General features: G+C 51.7%; 1 protein-coding gene across 1 annotated transcript in view; it reads left to right on the top strand.

Annotated features, from left to right (window-relative positions):
- Positions 1–1,305: 1,305 nt before the first annotated feature.
- Positions 1,306–21,433, top strand: part of IGFN1 (immunoglobulin like and fibronectin type III domain containing 1) — a 38,040-nt gene continuing 17,912 nt past the window's right edge. The window contains exons 1-12 of the mRNA XM_031000878.3: positions 1,306–1,389; positions 3,731–3,784; positions 4,640–4,759; positions 6,335–6,474; positions 7,714–7,813; positions 9,809–9,853; positions 10,083–10,128; positions 10,712–10,886; positions 12,199–12,312; positions 14,254–14,422; positions 15,596–15,868; positions 16,597–16,648. Of these exons, the coding sequence (XP_030856738.3) occupies positions 3,778–3,784; positions 4,640–4,759; positions 6,335–6,474; positions 7,714–7,813; positions 9,809–9,853; positions 10,083–10,128; positions 10,712–10,886; positions 12,199–12,312; positions 14,254–14,422; positions 15,596–15,868; positions 16,597–16,648 (1,241 nt within the window). The 5' untranslated portion in view covers positions 1,306–1,389; positions 3,731–3,777. The remainder of the gene's footprint in view (positions 1,390–3,730; positions 3,785–4,639; positions 4,760–6,334; positions 6,475–7,713; positions 7,814–9,808; positions 9,854–10,082; positions 10,129–10,711; positions 10,887–12,198; positions 12,313–14,253; positions 14,423–15,595; positions 15,869–16,596; positions 16,649–21,433) is intronic.

The following is a 21,433-nucleotide window of genomic DNA, read 5'->3' as shown; positions in this document are numbered from 1 at the left end:
AAAGCCTACCTGTCCAAACTCAACTCTCACTGCCACTCTTTCCCTTGCTCTCCAAGGTCCAGCCCTCCCCTCACACTCTCCATTGTCTCCTTTGGAGCACCTACATCTACCTGCCCCATTAGACTGCGAACTTCACGATGGGAGGGCCCTGTCATTTGCTTGCCTTTGTATTCCTAGGGCTTAACACAGTGCCAGAGCCAGGGCTCAACCCAGGGTAGGTGTTCAACACATGTTTGTTGAACAAATGAAAGACCAGCCCTGACACTCAGAAACACACAGGGAGGACACACAAATGTATGTGTGTGTGCATGCATGCACACACATACACATACTTGCGCAGAAGAGGTCAAACACCTCCCCTCTCGGAGCACATCTAGAGGTAGCGCCTGTAGAAATTGGCAAGATGCTAATCAACACATGTAAATATTCAGTGTCCTCCCCTGGATGCAAACATTCACCCCATTTCCCTTCTACTTCACCTGAATCCTCAATCAAGCCTCGCTTATGGGTGGCAACAAAGCAGTTCTCTGTCCTTAAGGAGAGAGAAGGTGGCTGTTTCAAAGCACACCAGGTGGCCTTATCTCCTGGGCCTCACCTGCCCTCCACTCTCCTTAAGAAAATCTGTTACCAGCCATTGTATTTCCAATTTCCAATTGCCATCCATCTGTCCAACCAAAAACCCAACCATCTGCCCTGCCGCTTCACCCCCAACCCTGCTGGTCAGGTCACCCCTTCTGTTCCTTGAAAAGCTCCTGAGCAAGCTCACCTTCTCCAGCAGGCCTCCTGACTACACAGTTCCCAGGGTCTCCTCCTTCCTGGTCACTCTTGGTGGACTCTGTGTCTGTGACTCCGTTAGTGGCTGCCTTCCCTCCCACTCCCAAAGTTTGCTGCCTGTTTGATACCACTTGGAGGTGTGATTCCCAAGAGGGCAGTGGCTTTATGTATCTGTGTGACTTATGGTGTCAAAGGTCCCAAGGGACCAGCTTAGCTGAAAAGTTAAGGGTTTGGATAATGAAAATGTCCTTGCTAAAAAGGGTCGTATAAATGAGGCTTCATGGGGCAAATTTACACTAAGCCAGTCTGGTTAAGAGCTTAAAGCTCTGCAAAGCGAGGAGTTGGATGGACTGATGTCACAGGACCCTTCCATCTCTGACCTCCTCTGAGCTAGAATGTTAGCCCTGGGGGGCCTTGCCCTGCCAAGCCTGGACTGGAGGAGAAGGAGGAGGCGGGGTGAGTGGGAGGGGCAGAGGGAGCAGAGGCGCCTGCAGCAACCAACACCTGCTCCAGCCCTGCCTGTCCACTACCAGTCGATCCAGAGCCTCAGCAAGCAGCAGCTGGAAACGGGGAAGAGGGAGCAGACAGGAAGCGGGAGGTCAGCGGTACACCCAGGTAAGTGGGTGCTCACACCTGGCTGCCCACCCGGGCCAGGGTAGGGCCAGGATGGAGACACTAGCCTGCTGTCCAGCTTTTCTATGCAGGAAGGGGCAGGCAGTGGGCAGGACGTCTGCCTGGGGAACATTCCCTGGCTGGCGGATCACACACTGGGGTGCACCTGTATCCCCTCTAGGTTACTCCAGGATATCTGGAGGAGAGAATTTCAGTGTGTCCTGTCTGGGCATTTCTGTCCTGGCTCTAATTTTCTGGACACGGCTTGACTTTGGGTGTGATACGATGACCAGATTAAAAATATCACTAGCAGTCCAGAATAAGGACCTCGGGCTGGGACTTGTTATATTTTGGTTAGTATCATGGTCAAAGCAGTTGAGAGAACTCCATTTGGCTCTTCCTGCCTCAATTTGTACCAGTTGAGAGGTAGCAGGGACCAACTGGAGGTAGCAGGGACCTGGATCTGCAGGATGGATCCGGGGAGGGTAGGGAAAAAGGATGGGGAGCCATAGGTCCTGGAGAGGGGGCAGGGAGGGACTGTCCCAGGATCCAGTGCTTGAGAGTGTTGTTGGGACAGCTGAAATGAGGACACAAACTGCTGTTTCCTTCTGGGAAGAACTGGAGTTCTTCTCAAATGTGGGAATGAATTATGGAGGAGAGAATTCATTTCCTTTCTCATCCCTTCCAACTGAGACTACATCCCTCTAGTCTCCAATCCAACAGATCTCTTCCCCTGTGTCATTGACTTTGTACCAAATCTGGCTTATTCTAAAAGAGAGTGGAGCTCCAGAAGTGGATGCTTAACGTCACATCCGTAAGTTCCCCCAAGAGCTTTGCTTCTTTTGCCCTCCTCAGCTGGGAGCTGTAGGCAGGAGGCTGGAGGGAGAAGAGTGGTATCAGCGTCATCCTTCTTCATGTGTGACCAATAGCTGAGTAACGGGATGATAGCTGCTCGTGGTGATGATGTAGGTGACGATGGGGATGATGACTCAGATAGCTGTGTTGAACTCAAACTACTCCAGTGTGGGGGTCACCGGCTGGCACCAGTGCACTTGCATCTACCAGGAGGCTGCACTGAGGGGTGGCTGGGATGGGGGCCCCTGCAGCCCTCCCCCTGGCCGTGTCCAGCTGGGTCCTCATCTGTTGGTGGCTGCCTTCCCTCCCACCCTTCCTCGTGACTCCCTTCAGCGTAGTGCCTGTGGCACCCGTGACCGCTCCAGAACGCAGTTGGCGTACCATGGCATTCCAGCACGCTAGGGTGCAGCGGCTGGGCTGGCGAGGGGCTGCCAGGGGTCAGAAGTGCCAGTGGGTGGCCGTTGTGAAATGGAACGATCTCCATGGGAGAGAGGAATTTGCTCTGTCATGTGTGATTCTATATTAATGATAAGGCTCTTTGGGCAGAAAATGGAGTCCCCAAAATGGAACCGCTTGGCCATGGGCCAATCGCACAGAGGGTGGGACTGCTGGAAGATTCTTTCAAGACATCCCCCCTCCCTGATTTATGGCTCTCATCCCACCCCAGACCCAACCCCCTTCCTCTCCTGTGTGGGACTCCCCATTGGCCATAACAGATGGAGGCAATTAAGAGGAAATCAGGAGAGATGGTGGTGGTGAGAGAATGGAAAATACTCCTATTCACCTGACACTATAATTCACTGGCTTCTGAGGGGAGCAGATGGATTTATGGGGATCCTACAGGCCTGGGCCAAGAAGAGCTTAAGAGCAGCAAATTTGAGGCCTCTCCCCTGCAGACCTTGTGACCGGAAGGATTCTAGATTGGTGGAGCGTGGGAAGTAGAGGGCTTCAGTGTCCTGCCAGAAAATCTCAGAGTTAGGTAAAGAGCCAGGAGGCCCAAAGAATGTCCTTGGAGAATTCCCATTCCAAAGTCAATGGGGCAAGCTGAAAGGATCCTGAATCCTTTCACAGCTGAAATCCTTTCACAGCTGAATCCTTACACAGCTGAAAGGATCCTGAATGGGTCTGATTTCCTCAGGTTTGGGAGGGTTGTGTCTCACGCTCTGGGCAGGGTAATCAGGTCTGGGGTCCCACCAGGAGGCCAGGCCACCGGCACAGTGTGCAGGCTCAGCTTATGGTTCCCTTTACCTGGGAATGTTACCAACTGGGTAGCATGCTACCTACTCCCTGGTCTCTGGGAAATTGGTTTTGCTGGGGACAGGGAATTGCAGGAAACTAATCAGTGCCGTTAGTGGGTTAGAAAAGCTCTTGGGGGGCAGCAGCTTTTTCCAGCTCCCACCCCAGACATTGGCTGATGCACTGATGGTGTGGGAGGGGTGGGGTGAGACCAGCCTGGATTTCTCAAAAGCAATTCCATTTCTGTTCTCAGGGAAATAGAACTTCTACCCTCAGAGGAGTCAAAGAGGAGGCAGAACTATGGCAGGTGAGAGAAGAACTAATCTCCCCTCCCCAGCCCTCCCTGGCGATCCTTACCAGGACAGAGAGGAGAGAAGTGGTAGGGATCAGAGATTTCTGGGAACTTGCCCATCTTGTTGTTGTTGTTTTTTTTCCTCCTTATTTTATTTTTTTATTTTTTTTTATTGTTGTTGGCTTTTTATGAGACAGAATCTCACTCTGTTGCCCAGGCTGGAGTACAGTGACACGATCTCAGCTCACTGCAACCTCCACCTCCCAGGTTCAAGTGATTCTCTCACCTCAGCCTCCCGAGTAGCTAGGATTACAGGTGCCTGCCACCATGCCTGGCTAATTTTTGTATTTTTAGTAAAGGTGGGGTTTCACCATGTTGGTCAGGCTGGTCTCGAATGCCTGACCTCAGGTGATCTGCCCACCTCGGCCTCCAAAAGTGCTGGGATTACTGGCGTAAGCCACCGTGCTTGGCTTTTTTTTTGAGTCTTGGCTTTGGGTTTTGATTTGTTTTCCTGAGTAAGTGCAAAGCCCCCACACGAGCTCCTGCTTCTTGGCTTCCTGAGAAGGAGCCCTTTCTCACTCTTTCTTCCCAGCTTTTCCCCAGTGACACACTCAGGGTCTTCCTAGGGTGCCCCACCCACTTCCTAGAGGCTCCATTCACACTGCCAGAGTGTGTGCCACCAGATTCCCACTAGAGAATTCAAAAGCACTGTGCACAGGCAGGAGGTAGTACAAATAATCCTGACCCAAAAGTAGGAGCGAGAAGGGGCTTCTTGCTCCTTGGGTGAGTGGGTGGATGCCCATTCTGTTGAAGGGCCACCCAAGAGGGAGAAGGTGGAAGGCCCATCTCCTTCCCTCCTGCATTCTCCAGGAAAGCTCCGGAAGTCCCACATCCCTGGAGTGAGCATCTGGCAGCTGGTGGAGGAGATCCCCGAAGGCTGCGGCACGCCGGACTTTGAGCAGAAGCCCGTCACCTTGGCTCTGCCAGAGGGTGAGCCCAGAGGGGAGCTGTGGAGGGGAGGCAAGATTCCTGCTCTCCTACCTCCCAGGGGAGAGGGCTGGGGCACCCACCTTCCTGGGGACCCAGGCCCTATATCCATCACTAGGCCATAGCCCATCTCCCTCCTATCCTTGAGGGGGTATGTGCTTACCTGGAACCCTAGAAGTGACAAGGGGCCTGGGGAAAAGAGTGGATAAAGAGTGAAGAGACACCATGCTATTCTGGTGTGAGAAATATCTGGGGGGCAGGGATGGAAAAATGCTAAACTGGGGAGCAGGGAGAGGTTGTGGTGTTTCCCGGTCCCTGTCTCCTCGCCTCAAAGCCACTGCTGCAGAGAGGCACTGTTAAAACAGTTAATTTGACTCCTCCCAATCCTCGCCTCCAGGCAGCAGCACCTGCTGTGGCTCACAGGCTGGGCTCAGGAAGGCCTTTCTAGAAGGCCACATAAGAAGGTGTCCAAGAAAGTGGTGGGAACAAAGCCTTATTGGGGAAAAAGTGGGAATTGTTGTTCTTTCCCCAACACATAACCTGCAATAAATTTTAGTTCATAGCATCCTGGTAATAAGAAAAAGAATGGTATTTTATTTTTCTAAATCTGGAACAAGGTAATGAGAAATTGGGAAGGGCCCTTGGGCCTTTGGTCTATATTGCTGTCTACTGAGATGTTCCTGGTGGGAGGCTGAGGGATTCCTTGAGGGCGGGCAGTTCCCAGGCCTCTATGACAGGCATGGAGCATGGGGTCTTTTCTGAGGCTGAAACATGTGTCTCAGGACCAGATCCTTCGGGCACCAAATAGCCACTCCTCCTCCTCCTAGTTGTGATTCCTCCTCCCCCTAGAGAGTAGGAAGGGAAGCCACAAAATCTCTTCCTTTCTTTTTTTTTTTTTTTCTTTTTTTTGAGATGGAGTCTCGCTCTGTTGCCCAGGCTGGAGTGCAGTGGCGCAATCTCTGATCACTACAACATCTGCCTCTGGGGTTCAAGTGATTCTCCTGCCTCAGCCTCCCAAGTAGCTGGGATTACAGGCACGTGCCACCACGCCTGGCTAATTTTTGTATTTTTAATAGAGATGGGGTTTCACCATGTTGGCCAGGCTGGTCTCGAACTCCTGATCTCAGGTGATCCGACTGCCTTGGCCTCCCAAAGTGCTGGGATTACATGCGTGAGCCCCTGCGCCTGGCCGGAACTCACAAAATCTCATTCCCTTCCTAGTCTTGGCAGAGCCTTCAGACTCCTTGCTCACCCACTCTCAAAGAAAAGCCCCTGTCCCCTAAAGCCCTGCTGGCCTCCCCTTTCACCAGGGCCAGTCCACCTGTCTCTTTCCTACAAGCAGCCCAAGCTTCTGCAATATAGAAAGAGGAAGCACTGCCTTCTGGGTGCCTGGAATCTGCTGCTTTCCACCTGCGTATTCTGAGTCCTGAGTCAAGGGGACCAAGGCCTGGCATCCTTTTTGGAAGGGGCAGTTGAAATACCTAGATGAGGAAGACGATATAAATTAAAATTTAAATAAAGTATACAGTCACCCTCTCCCAACTTGTCAGTCTCCCTACTCGTCTCTTCCTGCTGCAGGGAAAAATGCTGTCTTTCGGGCTGTGGTCTGCGGGGAGCCCAGGCCCGAGGTGCGTTGGCAGAACTCCAAAGGTGACCTCAGTGATTCCAGCAAGTACAAGATCTCCTCCAGCCCTGGCAGCAAGGAGCACGTACTGCAGGTAAGAACCATAGCTCTTCCCCCGACCAGGGTCTACTCATCTTTTCCCATCCCCTTGAAGGTCTCTTTGGCAGCCTCCAATCCCTAGAGGAGTAAGACATACTCCTCGTTGAGGTTGAATCCATTCAACTCCACCTTGTGACTCAAAGTTGCCTGAGCCAAGAATGGATCTGGCAGGCTTGCAGATACCTCTGCTGATAACCTGGGAGGTGGTGTAGACTGGAGCTTAAGAGCTCAAGCTCTGAAGTCAGACTGCTGGAGCTACAATCCCAGGCCCACCACCTTGGCTTTAGAAAGTCATTTTACTCTTTTTACCTCTGTCTCCTCATTTGTAAAAAGGGGGTAATAATAGTACCTACTTTAAGGAGTTGTTATGAGTTGTTGTTGAGATGGATCTCGCTCTGTCGCCCAGGCTGGAGTGCAATGGCATGATCTTGGCTCTCTGCAACCTCCACCTCCCAGGTTCAAGCGATTCTCCTGCTTCGGCCTCCCAAGTAGCTGAGATTACAGGCATGCACCATCACGCCCGGCTAATTTTTGTATTTTTAGTAGAGATGGGGTTTCACCATGTTGGCCAGGCTAGTCTTGAACTCCTGACCAACAATGATCCATCTGCCTCGGCATCCCAAAGTGCTGGGATTACAGACATGAGCCACTGCACCTGGTCAGGAGTTGTTATGAGGATGAAAGTTTTATGTAAAGTGTCTAGCTAGTGCCTGGCCTGTAGTGAGTACTCAATCAATCTTGGCTAATCTGAGCAATATTATAAATACTAACCATGGGATACCTACTATGTGCCAGGCCCTACTATGTCCCAGGGGCTAAATATTTGACATAGATTATATATTTAATTCTAATTATTCACCACTTTTTTGAGGTATTATATTCCCATCTTACAAATGAAGAAACTGAAGTTGAGAGAAGTTGGGTAACTTGCCCAAGGTCCCACAGCTAATAATACAGGACAGAGACTGTTTTCAGGCCCAGATCCATCTGACCCCAAAAAGCACACTCTTTCTACTTCGCTACATTGCCTCTGATGGCAAAGAATTGATACATCCACCCTCTGTCCCAAACCAGGTTTCTGTTTTGGGGTCTGTCTTTCCTGATAAAGACTGTGAGCTCCATGAGGAAAAGAACCATGTCTTACTCACTTTATACCCCCAACACATAGCCGTGTCTAGTAAATGGAGGAAGGGGATGTGGTAGCCCTGTTCCTCTGCCCTTGGCCTCTCTGCAGATCAACAAGCTGACAGGCGAGGACACGGATCTGTACCGCTGCACAGCAGTAAATGCGTACGGAGAGGCCGCTTGCTCAGCGAGACTCACCGTCATCGAAGGTGGGCTTTTCCCTGAGTTTGTCTCATCAGTGCACAGGGCAGAGACCCACAGAGGAATCAGAGGCCCCGTGGCTAGTGAGGGAGGGGAGGGGAGGGAAGGGAGGCCCATCCAGGCTGCTGCCGCTGCTGCAGCCCCACCTTGTGCTGGGCCCCGGGCTTCATCTACATGCACACTGAGTCTGCATGTGTTTAAAAAGGCACACCTTGGCAGATACTCTGAAGGATATTCTCTTGGCCCAGTAAATGAGCAGGACCTGAAAGCTGGCTTCTAGTCCTAGAGCTTCTGCTAACTCATTCAATGGGCTTCGTTTTCCTCTCTGGGTCTCAGTTTCTCCACCGTGCAAAGGATATTTTGGACAGGCCTATGCCAGAGGTGACAAAGGCCAAATTCTCTCTCAGACATGTTTTTTTTGGTGTGCGTGGTGTTTGAAATTTTAAAAATTGTCAACCTGTAGTAATTAAAAGGTAGATATCTCTTGAGGAAGCAGGTCTAGTCTCGCCATTGGTTATGCTTACAATTGATCTGCCTGCAAGTAACAGAAAATCCTACTAAGAGTAGCCTAAGAAATAACGATATTTCATTCCTTCACATAAGAAGTTTTGCGAGTGGCGTCCAGGGCTCATACCACAGCTCAGGGCTGCCATCGGAGAGCTGATTCCTTCGTTCCCACTGCTCTGCCATCCTTAGCAGATTGGCTTATCACCTCATGGCCATAAGAGGGCTGTGGCAGATTCAAATATAATCCATGTTCAAGGTAGGAAGGTGGAAGAGGTGGCCCAGGTCCATCTGCCTCTCTTATTTTTATTTTTATATTTTTGAGATGGACTGGAGTCTTGCTCCATCGCGTAGGCTGGAGTACAGTGGCACAATCTCACCTCACTGCAACATCTGCCTCCCGGGTTCAAGCAATTCTCCTGCCTCAGCCTCCTGAGTAGCTGGGATTACACGCGTTTACCACCATGCCTGGCTAATTTTTGTATTTTTAGTTGAGACAGGGTTTCACCATGTTGGCCAGCTGGTCTCGAACTCCTGACCTCAGGTGATCCACCTGCCTCGGCCTCCCAAAGTGCTGGGATTACAGACATGAGCCACTGTGCTTGGCCTTTTATTTTTTGAGACCTGTTGCCCAGGCTGGGGTATAGTGGTGTGATTATGGCTCACTGCAGCCTTGACCTCCCAGGCCCAAGTGATCCTCCCACCTCAGCCTCCCAAGTAGCTGGGACTACATGCATGTGTCATCACACCCAGCTAATTTTTTTATTTTTTTTGTAGAGGCAGGGTCTCCCTGTGTTGCCCAGGCTGGTCTGGAACTCCTGGGCTCAAGCTATCCTCCCCCCTCAGCCTCCCAAAGTGCTGGGATTACAGGCATGAACCATCACGACCAGTCCATCCACCCTTTTTATAGAGGAAGCAAAGGCTTTCTCAGAAATTCCTGGAGCTCATTGGTCAGGACAGTGTCACATGAGCACTGCTAGTTGCAAGGGAAGCTGGGGAAGGTGAGTGTTTAGCTTTTTCAGCCTCTCTAGTGGAAGCAGATGATGAAGATTACAAATGGCTGCAGGATTAGCCAAACAGCAATGTCTGACCTATTTGGCAATATTGGGCCTATACCCTGAAATGGCAGCTCCCAGGTGGAGTGAAAGAGCAGCTGCCCCTTTAGATACTCTTGAGTTTGTTGTGGTTGCCAGTGTCTGCTTCACGCATTTATGCCACCTCCCTGGCCCCTGCGGACACATGACTGGGCCTCCCCTGCATGAGATGATGCTTAGGTTGGTCCCCTTGGTCATGGTAAGGCTCTGGGGTAAAAAGGCTTATGATGGACAGACCCTCCACCCTGCTCCATCCCTCTTGCTGGGATCGTCCACGCCTTAGAGGACAGTGGGGAGAGCAGGGCTCTGGGACTCCATCAGTTTCTCAGGAAGACCATCAACATGTCTTGCTTCTCTCCCTGCTTGTCCACATCGACTCCTTCCTCTCCTCCCTGGATGTTGCAGTTGGCTTTCGGAAGAATCGGAAGAGGCACAGGGAACCGCAGGAAGGTAGGCAGATTTGTCAGAAACCTCCTTGGGGCCTGTGGGGGATAGGCTACTCCTTTCCTGGTGTTCCCTGCCTGGTTGAGCCACCATGAACACCTTGTGGATCACCACCAGTCTTCAAGAGAGCCCCTTCCAAAGGCTCAGTTGTCAGCATGGACAACACAGAAAAGCTCTGCATCAACCCTCAGTCATCCCACCTGGGACTGAGGCCTCATTCCTGCTCCTTTTTCAGACCTCAGGAAGGAGCTGATGGACTTCCGGAAGTTGCTGAAAAAGAGGTGGGTTTGGGCCTGTCCACGAGGGATTTTGGAGGCTCCCATAGTATTCACCCCCTGCTATTTCCATAAGTAAGCTGGGCTTGGGCCCCACCTCTACCCAACACAGCAGGGAGCTAGACTGCCAGTAGCAGATGGGAGGATGGGAAGGGGACTGAACTGGATGGGAATGGGACAGAGCTCCAGCTCTGCCATTTCAAAGCTCTATATCCTTGAGTTAATCATCTCTCCTCTGATTTCCTCATTTGCAAAATGTGGTGGTCCACCAGAACAATGATGTAACTTTTTTTTTTTAAGCAACAGAACAGTGCAACACCCACTTTCCCCAGACATCCTACTCAGAAATCTACAATACAAGTTGTCAGGAGCATTTCTCCTGAAAGTTGTGGGATGAGGCTGAGGCTCGCCCCACCCATCTCTGAATCCTTCTGGCCTCAACAGTGGTCAGTCCCAGAGATTCCAGGCTCTGCGTTTCCTCAAGTGCAGATAGAGCAGCTTCCCAGAACTACTTGGGGCACCAGAGCCAGGTGGCCAACAGAGGAGCAGGGATTCCTCTGGCCTCTGACCTGCCAGCCTTGCTCCCCAGGGCCCCACCAGCCCCCAAGAAAAAGATGGACCTTGAGCAGATATGGCAGCTGCTGATGACAGCAGACAGGAAGGACTATGAGAAGATCTGCTTGAAGTATGGCATCGTCGACTACCGTGGCATGTTGCGTAGGCTGCAGGAGATGAAGAAGGAACAGGAGGACAAGATGGCACAGGTGCCTCACCCCATGCCCACCCCTCACTCCATGCCCACCCCACACACCTGGACCATAGGTGCCTCACACCTGGAGGTGGGCTTGGAGGCAGAACTTAGGAAACCAAGTATGATCAAGGGGCCTGTCTCCATCTAGTCCCCAGTGGGGTATCTGGCTAAGGCCCTGGGATCCCAGGTTGGTGTCCTGCCTTTGCAACCTGGTTCTGATACTTACTAAACTCTGGAGCTTTGGAAGAGTTAGGGCCTCTGTATCTTGGTGTCTTCATCTGTAAAATGGGAATTATAGTCATGCCTACCTTGTAGGGTTATTGGGAGGATAAATGAGAGAATGTAATTAAAGTACTTAGCTTAGTGCCTTGATTTTTGCTATCATTATCATTGTCACCAGATTGCGGGGGGAGGTACCTGGTTTATTTCTTTTTCTTTCTTTTTTTTTTTTTTTCTAAGATGGAGTCTTGCTCTTTCGCCCAGGCTGGAGTGCAGTGGCCGGATCTTGGCTCACTGCAAGCTCCGCCTCCCAGGTTCACGCCATTCTCCTGCCTCAGCCTCCCGAGTAGCTGGGACTACAGGCGCCTGCCACCACACCCAGCTAACTTTTTGTATTTTTAGTAGAGACGGGGTTTCACCTTGTTAGCCAGGATGGTCTCGATCTCCTGGCTAACAGTGATCCGCCTGCCTCGGCCTCCCAAAGTGCTGGGATTACAGGCGTGAGCCACCGCACCTGGCTACCTGGTTTACTTCTAAAGGCTTTCATGGAAGGGAATTTCACAGTTCCCATTAGCACTCTGATCCCAGAATCTTATCATCTGTACAGGAATTTCTTTCCTGTGTCTAACTTAACTATAGCATAAGTCTAATTTTTCTTCTGAAAATGGAAAACAACTAGTTTTCATTATCCTGAAAATAGTATCTTATCCCCTTGAAAGATAAGTTTCCTTAAACCTAACACCTAGGGTCTCAGCCTTCTCTCCTCCAAGCTTTCCCACTGGCTTTAACACAGGAACCAGCACAGGGCTTTGCACACGGTAGGTGTTCAACTAATGTTCGTTAGAAGTACAGATACATGGAAAAGCCCCCCTGTGTTCTAGCAACTGAACACCTGGGGTCTTTTCTTGGTCATCTTCCTGATCTGATCTCTCATCTTGGAGAATTTCCTTCCTTGAGGGGCTTACTTTCCCCCACTTGTAAAAGGGGCCAGTGCATGCTCATCTGGAATGCTGTGGGCCTGGGATGGTACCAGGGCCTATGAGGGTTCAGAGTACCCCGAAGAGAGAGCTTCATGAGCTCTCCTGGTGGGTTTGTCTGCTTTGTAGTACATCAACGCCATCTCCAGCTTAAGACACATCAGGGTCACCAAGGATGGGAATGCAAAGTTTTACCTGGAGCTGGATCTCAAGGATTCTCAGAGCAAGATTTACCTGTATAAGGTATGGCTGGAGGGGCTATGGGTGGGGGGATCTGGCAGGGATGCTGCAGGTCTAGTGGGGAGGGAACTATGGGTACCCTGCATTCCTCCAAGGGAACAACCAGAGCACACAAGTGGTGAGCCCCTCATCCCATGGAGTTCCTGGCTGGATTTGGACCAAACCCTGTTGTAGACCATCCATCCACAGGGACTTCTTATCTCACACTGAGCATAACAGGCTCTCCAGCTGGGCCTGTGATTCTCTGTAAATTGTGTCTAACACCAGAGCATGGGGGTGAAAAGAGGGTTCTGAGAAAGTGCACCCCTTTCCATCTGAGCTTTCTTTCCAGAGACTTCATACATCCCTACCTGGGCTCTAGGAGTAATTATCTGCCAACCAGATGGGGGCAGAGGCAGGTGGGAAGCAGTTGGTAAAATTTGGCTAGTTCTGTAGCCAAACTCATCCAGCTTCATCACTTATAAGCTGTATGACCTCAGACAAGATACTTATCTTCCCCATGCCTCGGCTTCCTCACTTGTGAACTGTGGATAATATAGGACCTGCCTCATGGTGTACTGCAGTGCTAAATGACATCATGTGTGACTTGCCCCTCCCCTCACCTCTCTGCTTATTCCTGCTTCTCTTCCCCTTGTCCCTCAGTTCCTGCCCCACTGGCCTTGTCCCTGTTCCTTTGCCCAGGTGTTCCCTCTGCTTGGCATGCTCATCCCCGATATCGACAGGGCTAATTCCTTCATGGCAAAGAGACTTCCCTTGGCCACTCCGTGTGATTCCACTATGTCCCTCCAGCCCCATCCTGGCACTCAGGAGCCCTGGACCCATATCTACCTTTTTGTTCCCTGGTTTTCTCTCTTTCTTTCCCTTTCTTTCTTTTTCTTTCTTTCTTTCTCCCTCCCTCCCTCCCTCCCTCCCTCCCTCCCTCCCTCCCTCCCTTCCTTCCTTCCTTCCTTCCTTCCTTCCTTCCTTCCTTCCTTCCTTCCTTCCTTTCATCTCATTCTGTTGCCCAGCCTGGAGTGCAGTGGTGCAATCTCGGCTCACTGCAACCTCTCCCTCCCAGGTTCAAGTGATTCTCCTGCCTCAGCCTCCCGAGTAGCTGGGATTACAGGTGTTTGCCACCACACCCAGATAATTTTTTGTATTTTCAGTACAGACAGGGTTTCACCATGTTGGCCAGCTGGTCTTGAACTCTTGGCCTCAAGTGATTCACCCGCCTCAGGCTCCCAAAGTGCTGGGATTACATGCATGAGCCATCACACCCGGCCAGTTCTATTTTTTTCTAACATAAATTATTTACTTATTTATGACATTTATTATTTATATTTTTCCCCCATAGGATTTTAGCTAGTGAGAGCAGGAATCTTTGTTTTATGCATTGATGTGTCCTAAGTACCTGAAACAGTGCCTGGCACACAGTGGGCCCCTAATAAGTATTAGCTATTGTTAATATTCAGCAAGTAGCAAACCTATGTAGGGCTTAGTTAAAGCAGGTATGCATATAGATTACTGGGTTTTGTAGAGCCTTATGGATATCTGATGTTATTCTCTGCAAGTTCCTGTTGGTGAATAAGTTAAGCTGGGGCCTCTGGGCCATGGGTGTTGTGTCCGGCCTCCCCTGCTATCCTCGCAGGGCTGCTGGAGTGTAACTCTACTCACAGCCTGAGCTGGAATGTCAGCAACTTCAGGTGCCCCTTTGTATAACACTTGCAGACTTTTCACTCCATGGACATTCCTAGAGCATGGATTCCCATCCAGTTCACAATCCCTGTTCCCATGTTCTCCAGGCCCTGCTGTCCACCCCATCCCAGCTCCTCTATGGTTCCAGGAATCTGTTGTCTGGTGACTGGGCCCGTGGGAGAAAACTGCTGGTTATAGCCAGAATGGGACTGGGGCAGGAAGCACTGAGGACCCGCTGAGGCCCGCCTCCTCTTCCTTTTCTGGCCTTAGGATGGTGAGATGATCCCCTATGGCTTCAACAACCAGACCAAGCACTGTCTGCGCCGGCTGGGGAAGCGTTATGAGTTCCAGATTCAAGACCTGAGACCTGAGGACTCTGGCATTTACCAGGTCAAGGTGGAGGATGCTGTGGTCTTCTCCACAGAACTGGAGGCCAGTGGTGAGTGGTCTACACTGCCGAAGTTGGAGTTGGGGAGATATGTTAGAAATGGAGTCCATGTTGGTGCAATGTGTGTGTTGGGGGGTAAATGTGATGTGGCCCCAGCTGCAAAGACAATTGGGAGAGGGACACATACCTAGATGGCCAAATTTTGATGCTTTCTGTTTTCCAAAGCCTTGGTGCAAGTTATCTCTCCTGGTGCTGAGCTGGGTTCTACTGAATTACTGTCACAGACATAGAACATATGTGTCATGCCTCTGCTTAGACCTTCTATAGCCACCAATTATTTTCAGATCAGATCCAGACTAATTGCACAGCCTCTAGAACTCCTTTCTGTTGCATGTCCCATCTCCCACAACGCCCTAGCAAGAATCTCTGGGTTAGGCATCCTCACGCTCCATACAGACCTTTCCTTTTCTGCTTCCTGTATTCCTTCCCCATCTAGGAACTGACACTCCTCCTTCATCAAACTCTGTCCCATCCCCATGAGTACCTGTGTCCACATCACTCTCAGAGCACCTGCCAGCTCAAGGGTGTTCTTGAAAGGACAAGGAGAGGCCTGGGGAAGGGAGCTTTGGACAGACATGTCATAAGAACATGGCTGAATCAAAGTTGGGGGAGAAAAAAAAGGGGTTATGTGCCCCAGCACGGGGGAGGTGCCCAGATGGGGCTTTGGAAAGCCTGAAAACAGTGCAGTTTGGGAAAAGGAGTATGGGTTTGGGAGTCAGCCAGACCTGGGTGTGAATCTTGGTTTCTCTTAACTGCGTAAGACTGGGGCAAGTTATTTAACTTTTTAAGCCTTAGTTTTCTCACCTGTAAAAAGAAATTAATAATACTTATCTTGGAGATGGTCACAGGATGAATAAGATAAACTACTGGCTCTTAGCATAGTGGTTTCCTTCATGCATCCACCTGGTCCCCAAATATAACTTTTGGGTTTGGAAGTATAGAATCCCAGAGCTGAAAATAAGCCTCATTGCTCATAATTGTAACCCCTCATTTTACTTGGGGGGAATTTACACCTGAGGTCCAGAGGTGACCTGTCCAAGGTAACATGGGGAGTTTGTGGCTGAGCTGGTCTAAGCCAGGATTTCTGAACGGCCAGCCTTGCTGCCTCTGGTCACACTGTGTCATACCATCAAGCTGATATCCCCATTCCTGTTTCCCTGGCAGCCATCCCCCCAAGAGTGGTGGTCCCACTGGCGGAGACCCACTGTGAGGAGCAGGGTGACGCAGTCTTCGAATGTACCCTCTCCAGCCCCTGCCCTAGTGCAGCCTGGCATTTCCGGCACCGGCTACTCCACCCCAGTGACAAATATGAAGTGTTTGTCTCCCCCGACGGGCTGACCCACCGGCTGGTGGTGAGGGGGGCACGTTTCTCAGACATGGGCCCCTATTCGCTGGGCACTGGGCTCTACACTTCCAGCGCCTGGCTGGTGGTTGAAGGTGAGTGCTTCAAAACTCTGTCTTTCTCTGCCTCCAGGGAAGACCTTGGGGCTGCGGAGGCATGAGGAAGGCGAGGCAGTGGGATTTCCTTTGGTCAGAGAGTATAAGGAAAGCTCCTTAGATTATTCTCCACCCACTGCAGTGCAGACCTTCATGGCCAACCCAACCCTTCGCAGCTGTGCCTGCTCCACTGGGTCTCTTGGAATTACTTTGGGGCACAGATGGCTCTAGGGTCCTAGGCAGCCTTGGGACAGTGGCCCAGGTTCAGTCTGGATGAGAAGCCCCTGCACCAGACCAGAGAGCACTCTCAAACTTCCCTGGGGATTGAAATTTGGGTTCAAGATGTTCCCAGGAAAGTGTAAATTGGACATAAGTAAGGCAGGTGGTAGAGCAAGTCGATATTTTAAAAACCATGCACCTGCTGCAGCAGTTTGATAAACAAATGACTTTTGGCTTATGCGTTTTCTCCAAAACCCTCATGAAGCCTGTAGCAGGGTGGCCTGAGGGTATAGGACTAGGGAGGTGGTGATGGGATTCACCCATCCATCCCTGGAACACCCTGGCTTCCTTCCCAGGTGGTCACCTTGCTTCTCTCCTGGGGAAGTCCAGGTCAGGCAAGCAGTTGGGCTCAGGCAGGTGCTTTGGCCGGATTTAACAGGAGTTTTGGTATTTTCTCTTGTCTCTCCATGTGGGCACTGACCTTCCATATGAATAACCCCTCACCGAAGCTGGGAAGGATAAAGACCTTCAGTCCACAAGTGCTGACCACCAACTGCAGAGGCAAGGAGCCCAGGCCTCAGGAGCAGAAGAGTCTGGGAGCATCGACAGCCAGGGAGAGAAATCCAAAGAGCAGGGCCCCAGGTGGGGCTCCCTTGAAGGGGCTGGGCCGGCTTCTGGGCTCCAGCACATAGCCAGCCCAGACAGGGATGGCCTTGGCAGACATGGCTACTCCTTGATGGGGGACAAAGGGACAGCTGACTCAGCCTGGGGCCCTGGACAGGAGGGCGAGGGCTTTCCAGTAGCAGAGGGAAGCAGAGCCACTCTTCCCAGGGAAAATCAATCCCACAGAGAGGGAGGCTGGGCCAGAAGCCTTGCAGAGAGGCCCCATCTACAGGGAGAGAGCTCAGAATCAGGGTTGGGCCTCCCAGAAAAACAACAGCAAGATCGTGGCAGAGACAGCAGCGGTGATGAATGCTGGAGGACAGCAGGAGGCTGGGAGGCTGGGTCCAGTCTGCTTCAGGCTGGAGGACTGGGGAGCAGAAGGGAAGGAAAGGAGCACAGAGGGGACAGTGGAAGACAACTGGACAGGCATGCCCCAGAGCAACTGTGGGATGCTCGACTGGGACCTGGGAGAGGAAAGAGCGACCTGCAGGGATGCCAGTCTGATCCTGTAGGGTCCTGGCCAAGAGGAAAGCAGATGGAGATTTCACAGGATGACAGCCTGGCTGAGATGGACAGAGGGGATGCTCCAAGTAGGGAAAGGGGGAGAGGAATAGTAGTGTGGGGTGGTGGGACTGGCCTGGGAGAAGCTGGAGACAGCAATGGGGCAGGAGGTCCTGGCACCCTGGAGTTTACTGGAGGAAGAGGTTCTGGCTCCAAGGTAGGCATGGGCCCTGAATCCTGGGGTTCTCAGGGAGGTAGAGATGCTGACTATGGGGAAGCCAGGGGCTACTGGGGGTCAGGAGAGTTGCTAGAACAGATACCTGGAGGCATGGACTTCCAGGAACCATCAATATCAGGTGGTAGAAAATTCCTTCTGGGAGATGTGAGTCCTGAGATCAAAGCTGAAGACTCACTGCAGGAGGCAGATGGTCTATGCCGGGGGGAGTCTGTAGTTAGAGGAAGTGCCTACAAAACTGGCCCTGGAGGCCCAGGAGACCCCAGAGGCTGCGAAGGTGGCCTACAGGAGCTCAGGGGAAGGGATTGCCAGGAAACAGCTTGGGCCTCGGGTGAGGTAGGGGATGACGCCAGAAGCTTCCAGTCTTCCCGGGGCTGGACAGCAGGTCACAGAGCAGCAGGGAGTATTGGCAGAATAGAATCTAAGGGCACAAGTCCTTGGGATGACACACCATCTAGCCTCAGAAAAACTGGGCCCCACCATGGGCCTGGAGTGCTGGGGCCCAGTGGAGGGCAAGAGGGTATGGGTGGTATCCGGGTGGCTGGACTGACAGAGTCTGGTCAGGGGGTGGATGCCAGAAGCCACTGGCTAAGTAGGGCTCCAGGCCTGGGTGCTCAGGGATCTGGGGGGACACTAGGAAATAAGGAAGGATTAAGAGGTCCCGGGTCAATAGGGTCTGAACCAGATTTCTGGAATGGGTCAGGGAGCTCCAGAGTAAAAGGACCCAGAGGTGAGACAGGCTATAAGGATGGCTTGGAAGGTCCCGGGAGAATGGAATCTAGGTACGAGGTTGGTTTAGGATATTCTAGGGAAATAGGCCCTAAAAGCAGGGCTGGTTATAGCTATGGCTCAGGGGTTCCAGGAGAAATGGGGTCTGGCCATGGTGCTGGTTGTAGAGTTTCCCCTAGGGCACCTGCGGGAGTGGAGTCTGAGGAAGGGGGTGGGTACAGGCATGGCTCCGGAGCGCCTGGGGGAGTGTGGTCTGGAAATGAAGATTCTGGCCCTGCAGGAGGAGGGTCTGGGAGAGTTGCCAGTCTTAAGAATGGCTCAGGTGGTCCTGATGGAGCACCCATGAATGACACCAGGAATTGGGCCTCTGCATGCCAGGCAGGCATGGACCCTAGGGGAGGGCACCATTCAGATGGCGGCCTAGGGAGTCCTGGGGTGACAGGGTCTGTGGGTAGAGGTGGTCTCAAGGCCCCTGGAGTAGTGGAGACTGTTGGGATGGGATGTGTGGAAGCAGAACCAGAGAGCTCTGGAAGAATAAGGCCTTGGGGTCAGACTGGAAATTATGGGGGCTTCAGAGCCTCAGAGGCCCTGGGGGCCTTTGGAGAAGGAGGCTATGAAGATGGCTCTGGGGGTCCAGGAGCCATGGGACCAGGGTCTCTGAGGGCAGGAAGCAAAGTGGGTGAGGGGGATGGGACAAGATGCCCTGGTGCTAAGGCCTCTGGAGCTGGAGCTGGTTATAGGGATGATACCAGGCACCCTGAGTCACTCGCATCTCACACTGGGGCTGCTTCTGAGAGCCAGTGGGCTTATGGGGCTGGCAATGTGCTGGGTTATGAGGATGGATCAGAACTTCCAGGGCCTCAGGGAACTGGGGTCAGAACAGCCTATGGAGGAAGGTCAAGGGGCCTTGGGCCTAGGAGTACAGGGCCAGGGGGTGAGGCAGGCTTTAGAGATGGTTCAGGAGGCCTCCAAGGAATGGGATCAGCAGATGGGCCAGGTTGTAGGAAGGGTATTGGGAGTTCTGGGGAAATGGGGTCAGTGGATAAGGAAGGTTATAAGAAAGATTTGGGAGCTCCTGAGAATATGGGTTCGGGGAGCAAGGCAGATTATAGGGATGGTGTAGGGGGTTCTGGGGCAATGGGGTCAATGGATGAAGCAGGTTATAGGAAAGATTTAGGGGCTCCTGAGGAAATAAGTTCAGGGAGCAAGGCAGATTATAGGGGTGGTTTACAGGATTCCAGGGAAGTGGGTTCAGGGAGCAAGGCAGATTATAGCGGTGGTTTAAAGGGTTCCAGGGAAATGGGGTCAATGGATGAAGCAGATAATAGGAAAGATTCGGGGGTTCCTGAGGGAATGGGTGCAGGTTACAGGGTTGGTTTAAGGGGTCCTGGGGAGATGGGGTCACTGGATGAGTCAGGTCATAGGAATGGGATTGGAGGTTATGGGGAAATGGGGTCAGGTTATAGGGAGGATTTGGGGGCTCCTGAGGGAATGGGCACAGGGAGCAAGGCAGGTTATAGGGATGGCTTAAGGGGTTCTGGAGAAATGAGGTCAATGGATGAGGCAGGTTATAGGAAATATTTGGGAGCTCCTGAGAGAATGGATTCAGGGAGCAAGGCAGGTTACAGGGGTGGTTTAAGGGGTTCTGGGGAAATGGGGTTAATTGATGAGGCAGGCTATAGGAAAGATTTGGGGGTTTCTGAGGGAGGGGGTTCAGGGAGCAAAGCAGGTTATAGGGGTGGCTTACGGCATTCTGGGGAAATGGGGTCTGTGGATAAGGCAGGCTATAGGAAGGATTTGGGGGCTTCTGAGGCAATAGGTTCAGGGAGTAAGGCAGGTTTTAGGGATGGTTTAGGGAGTTCTACAGAAATGGGGTCAGTGAATGAGGCAGGTTATAGGAAGGATTTGGGGGCTCCTGAGGGAATAGGTTCAGGGAGTAAGGCAGGTTTCAGGGATGGTTTAGGGGGTTCTGAAGAAATGGGGTCAGTGAATAAGGCAGGTTATAGGAAGGATTTGGGGGCTCCTAAGGGAATGGGTTCAGGGAGTAAGGCAAGTTTTAGGGATGGTTTAGGAGGTTCTGGAGAAATGGGGTCAGTGAATGAAGCAGGTTATAGGAAGGACTTGGGGGTTCCTGAGGGAATAGGTTCAGGGAGTGAGGCAGGTTTTAGGGATGGTTTAGGGGGTTCTGAAGAAATGGGGTCAGTGAATAAGGCAGGTTATAGAAAGGATTTGGGGGCTCCTAAGGGAATGGGTTCAGGGAGTAAGGCAAGTTTTAGGGATGGTTTAGGGGGTTCGGGAGAAATGGGGTCAGTGAATGAAGCAGGTTATAGGAAGGATTTGGGGGCTCCTAAGGGAATAGGTTCAGGGAGCAAGGCAGGTTTTAGGGATGCTTTAGGGAGTTATGGGGAAATGGGGTCAATGGATGAGGCAGGTTATAGGAAGGATTTGGGGGCTCCTGACGGAATAGGTTCGGGGAGTAAGGCAGGTTTTAGGGATGGTTTAGGGAGTTCTGGGGAAATGGGGTCAGTGAATGAGGCAGGTTATAGGAAGGATTTGGGGGCTCCTGAGGGAATAGGTTCAGGGAGTAAGGCAGGTTTTAGGGATGGTTTAGGGAGTTCTACAGAAATGGGGTCAGTGAATGAGGCAGGTTATAGGAAGGATTTGGGGGCTCCTGAGGGAATGGGTTCAGGGAGTAAGGCAGGTTTCAGGGATGGTTTAGGGGGTTCTGAAGAAATGGGGTCAGTGAATAAGGCAGGTTATAGAAAGGATTTGGGGACTCCTAAGGGAGTGGGTTCAGGGAGTAAGGCAGGTTTTAGGGATGGTTTAGGGGGTTCGGGAGAAATGGGGTCAGTGAATGAAGCAGGTTATAGGAAGGATTTGGGGGCTCCTAAGGGAATGGGTTCAGGGAGCAAGGCAGGTTTCAGGGATGGTTTAGGGGGTTCTGAAGAAATGGGGTCAGTGAATGAAGCAGGTTATAGGAAGGATTTGGGGGCTCCTAAGGGAATGGGTTCAGGGAGTAAGGCAGGTTTCAGGGATGGTTTAGGGGGTTCTGAAGAAATGGGGTCAATGGATGAGGCAGGTTATAGGAAGGATTTGGGGGCTCCTGAGGGAATGGGTTCAGGGAGTAAGGCAGGTTTTAGGGATGCTTTAGGGAGTTCTGGGGAAATGGGGTCAATGGATGAGGCAGGTTATAGGAAGGATTTGGGGGCTCCTCAGGG

The sequence above is a fragment of the Gorilla gorilla genome, chromosome 1 (assembly GCF_029281585.2).
Source record: "Gorilla gorilla gorilla isolate KB3781 chromosome 1, NHGRI_mGorGor1-v2.1_pri, whole genome shotgun sequence".
Taxonomy (NCBI): domain Eukaryota; kingdom Metazoa; phylum Chordata; class Mammalia; order Primates; family Hominidae; genus Gorilla; species Gorilla gorilla.
Note: the sequence above shows the minus strand (reverse complement) of the source record. Positions and strands in the feature narration are given on the sequence as shown.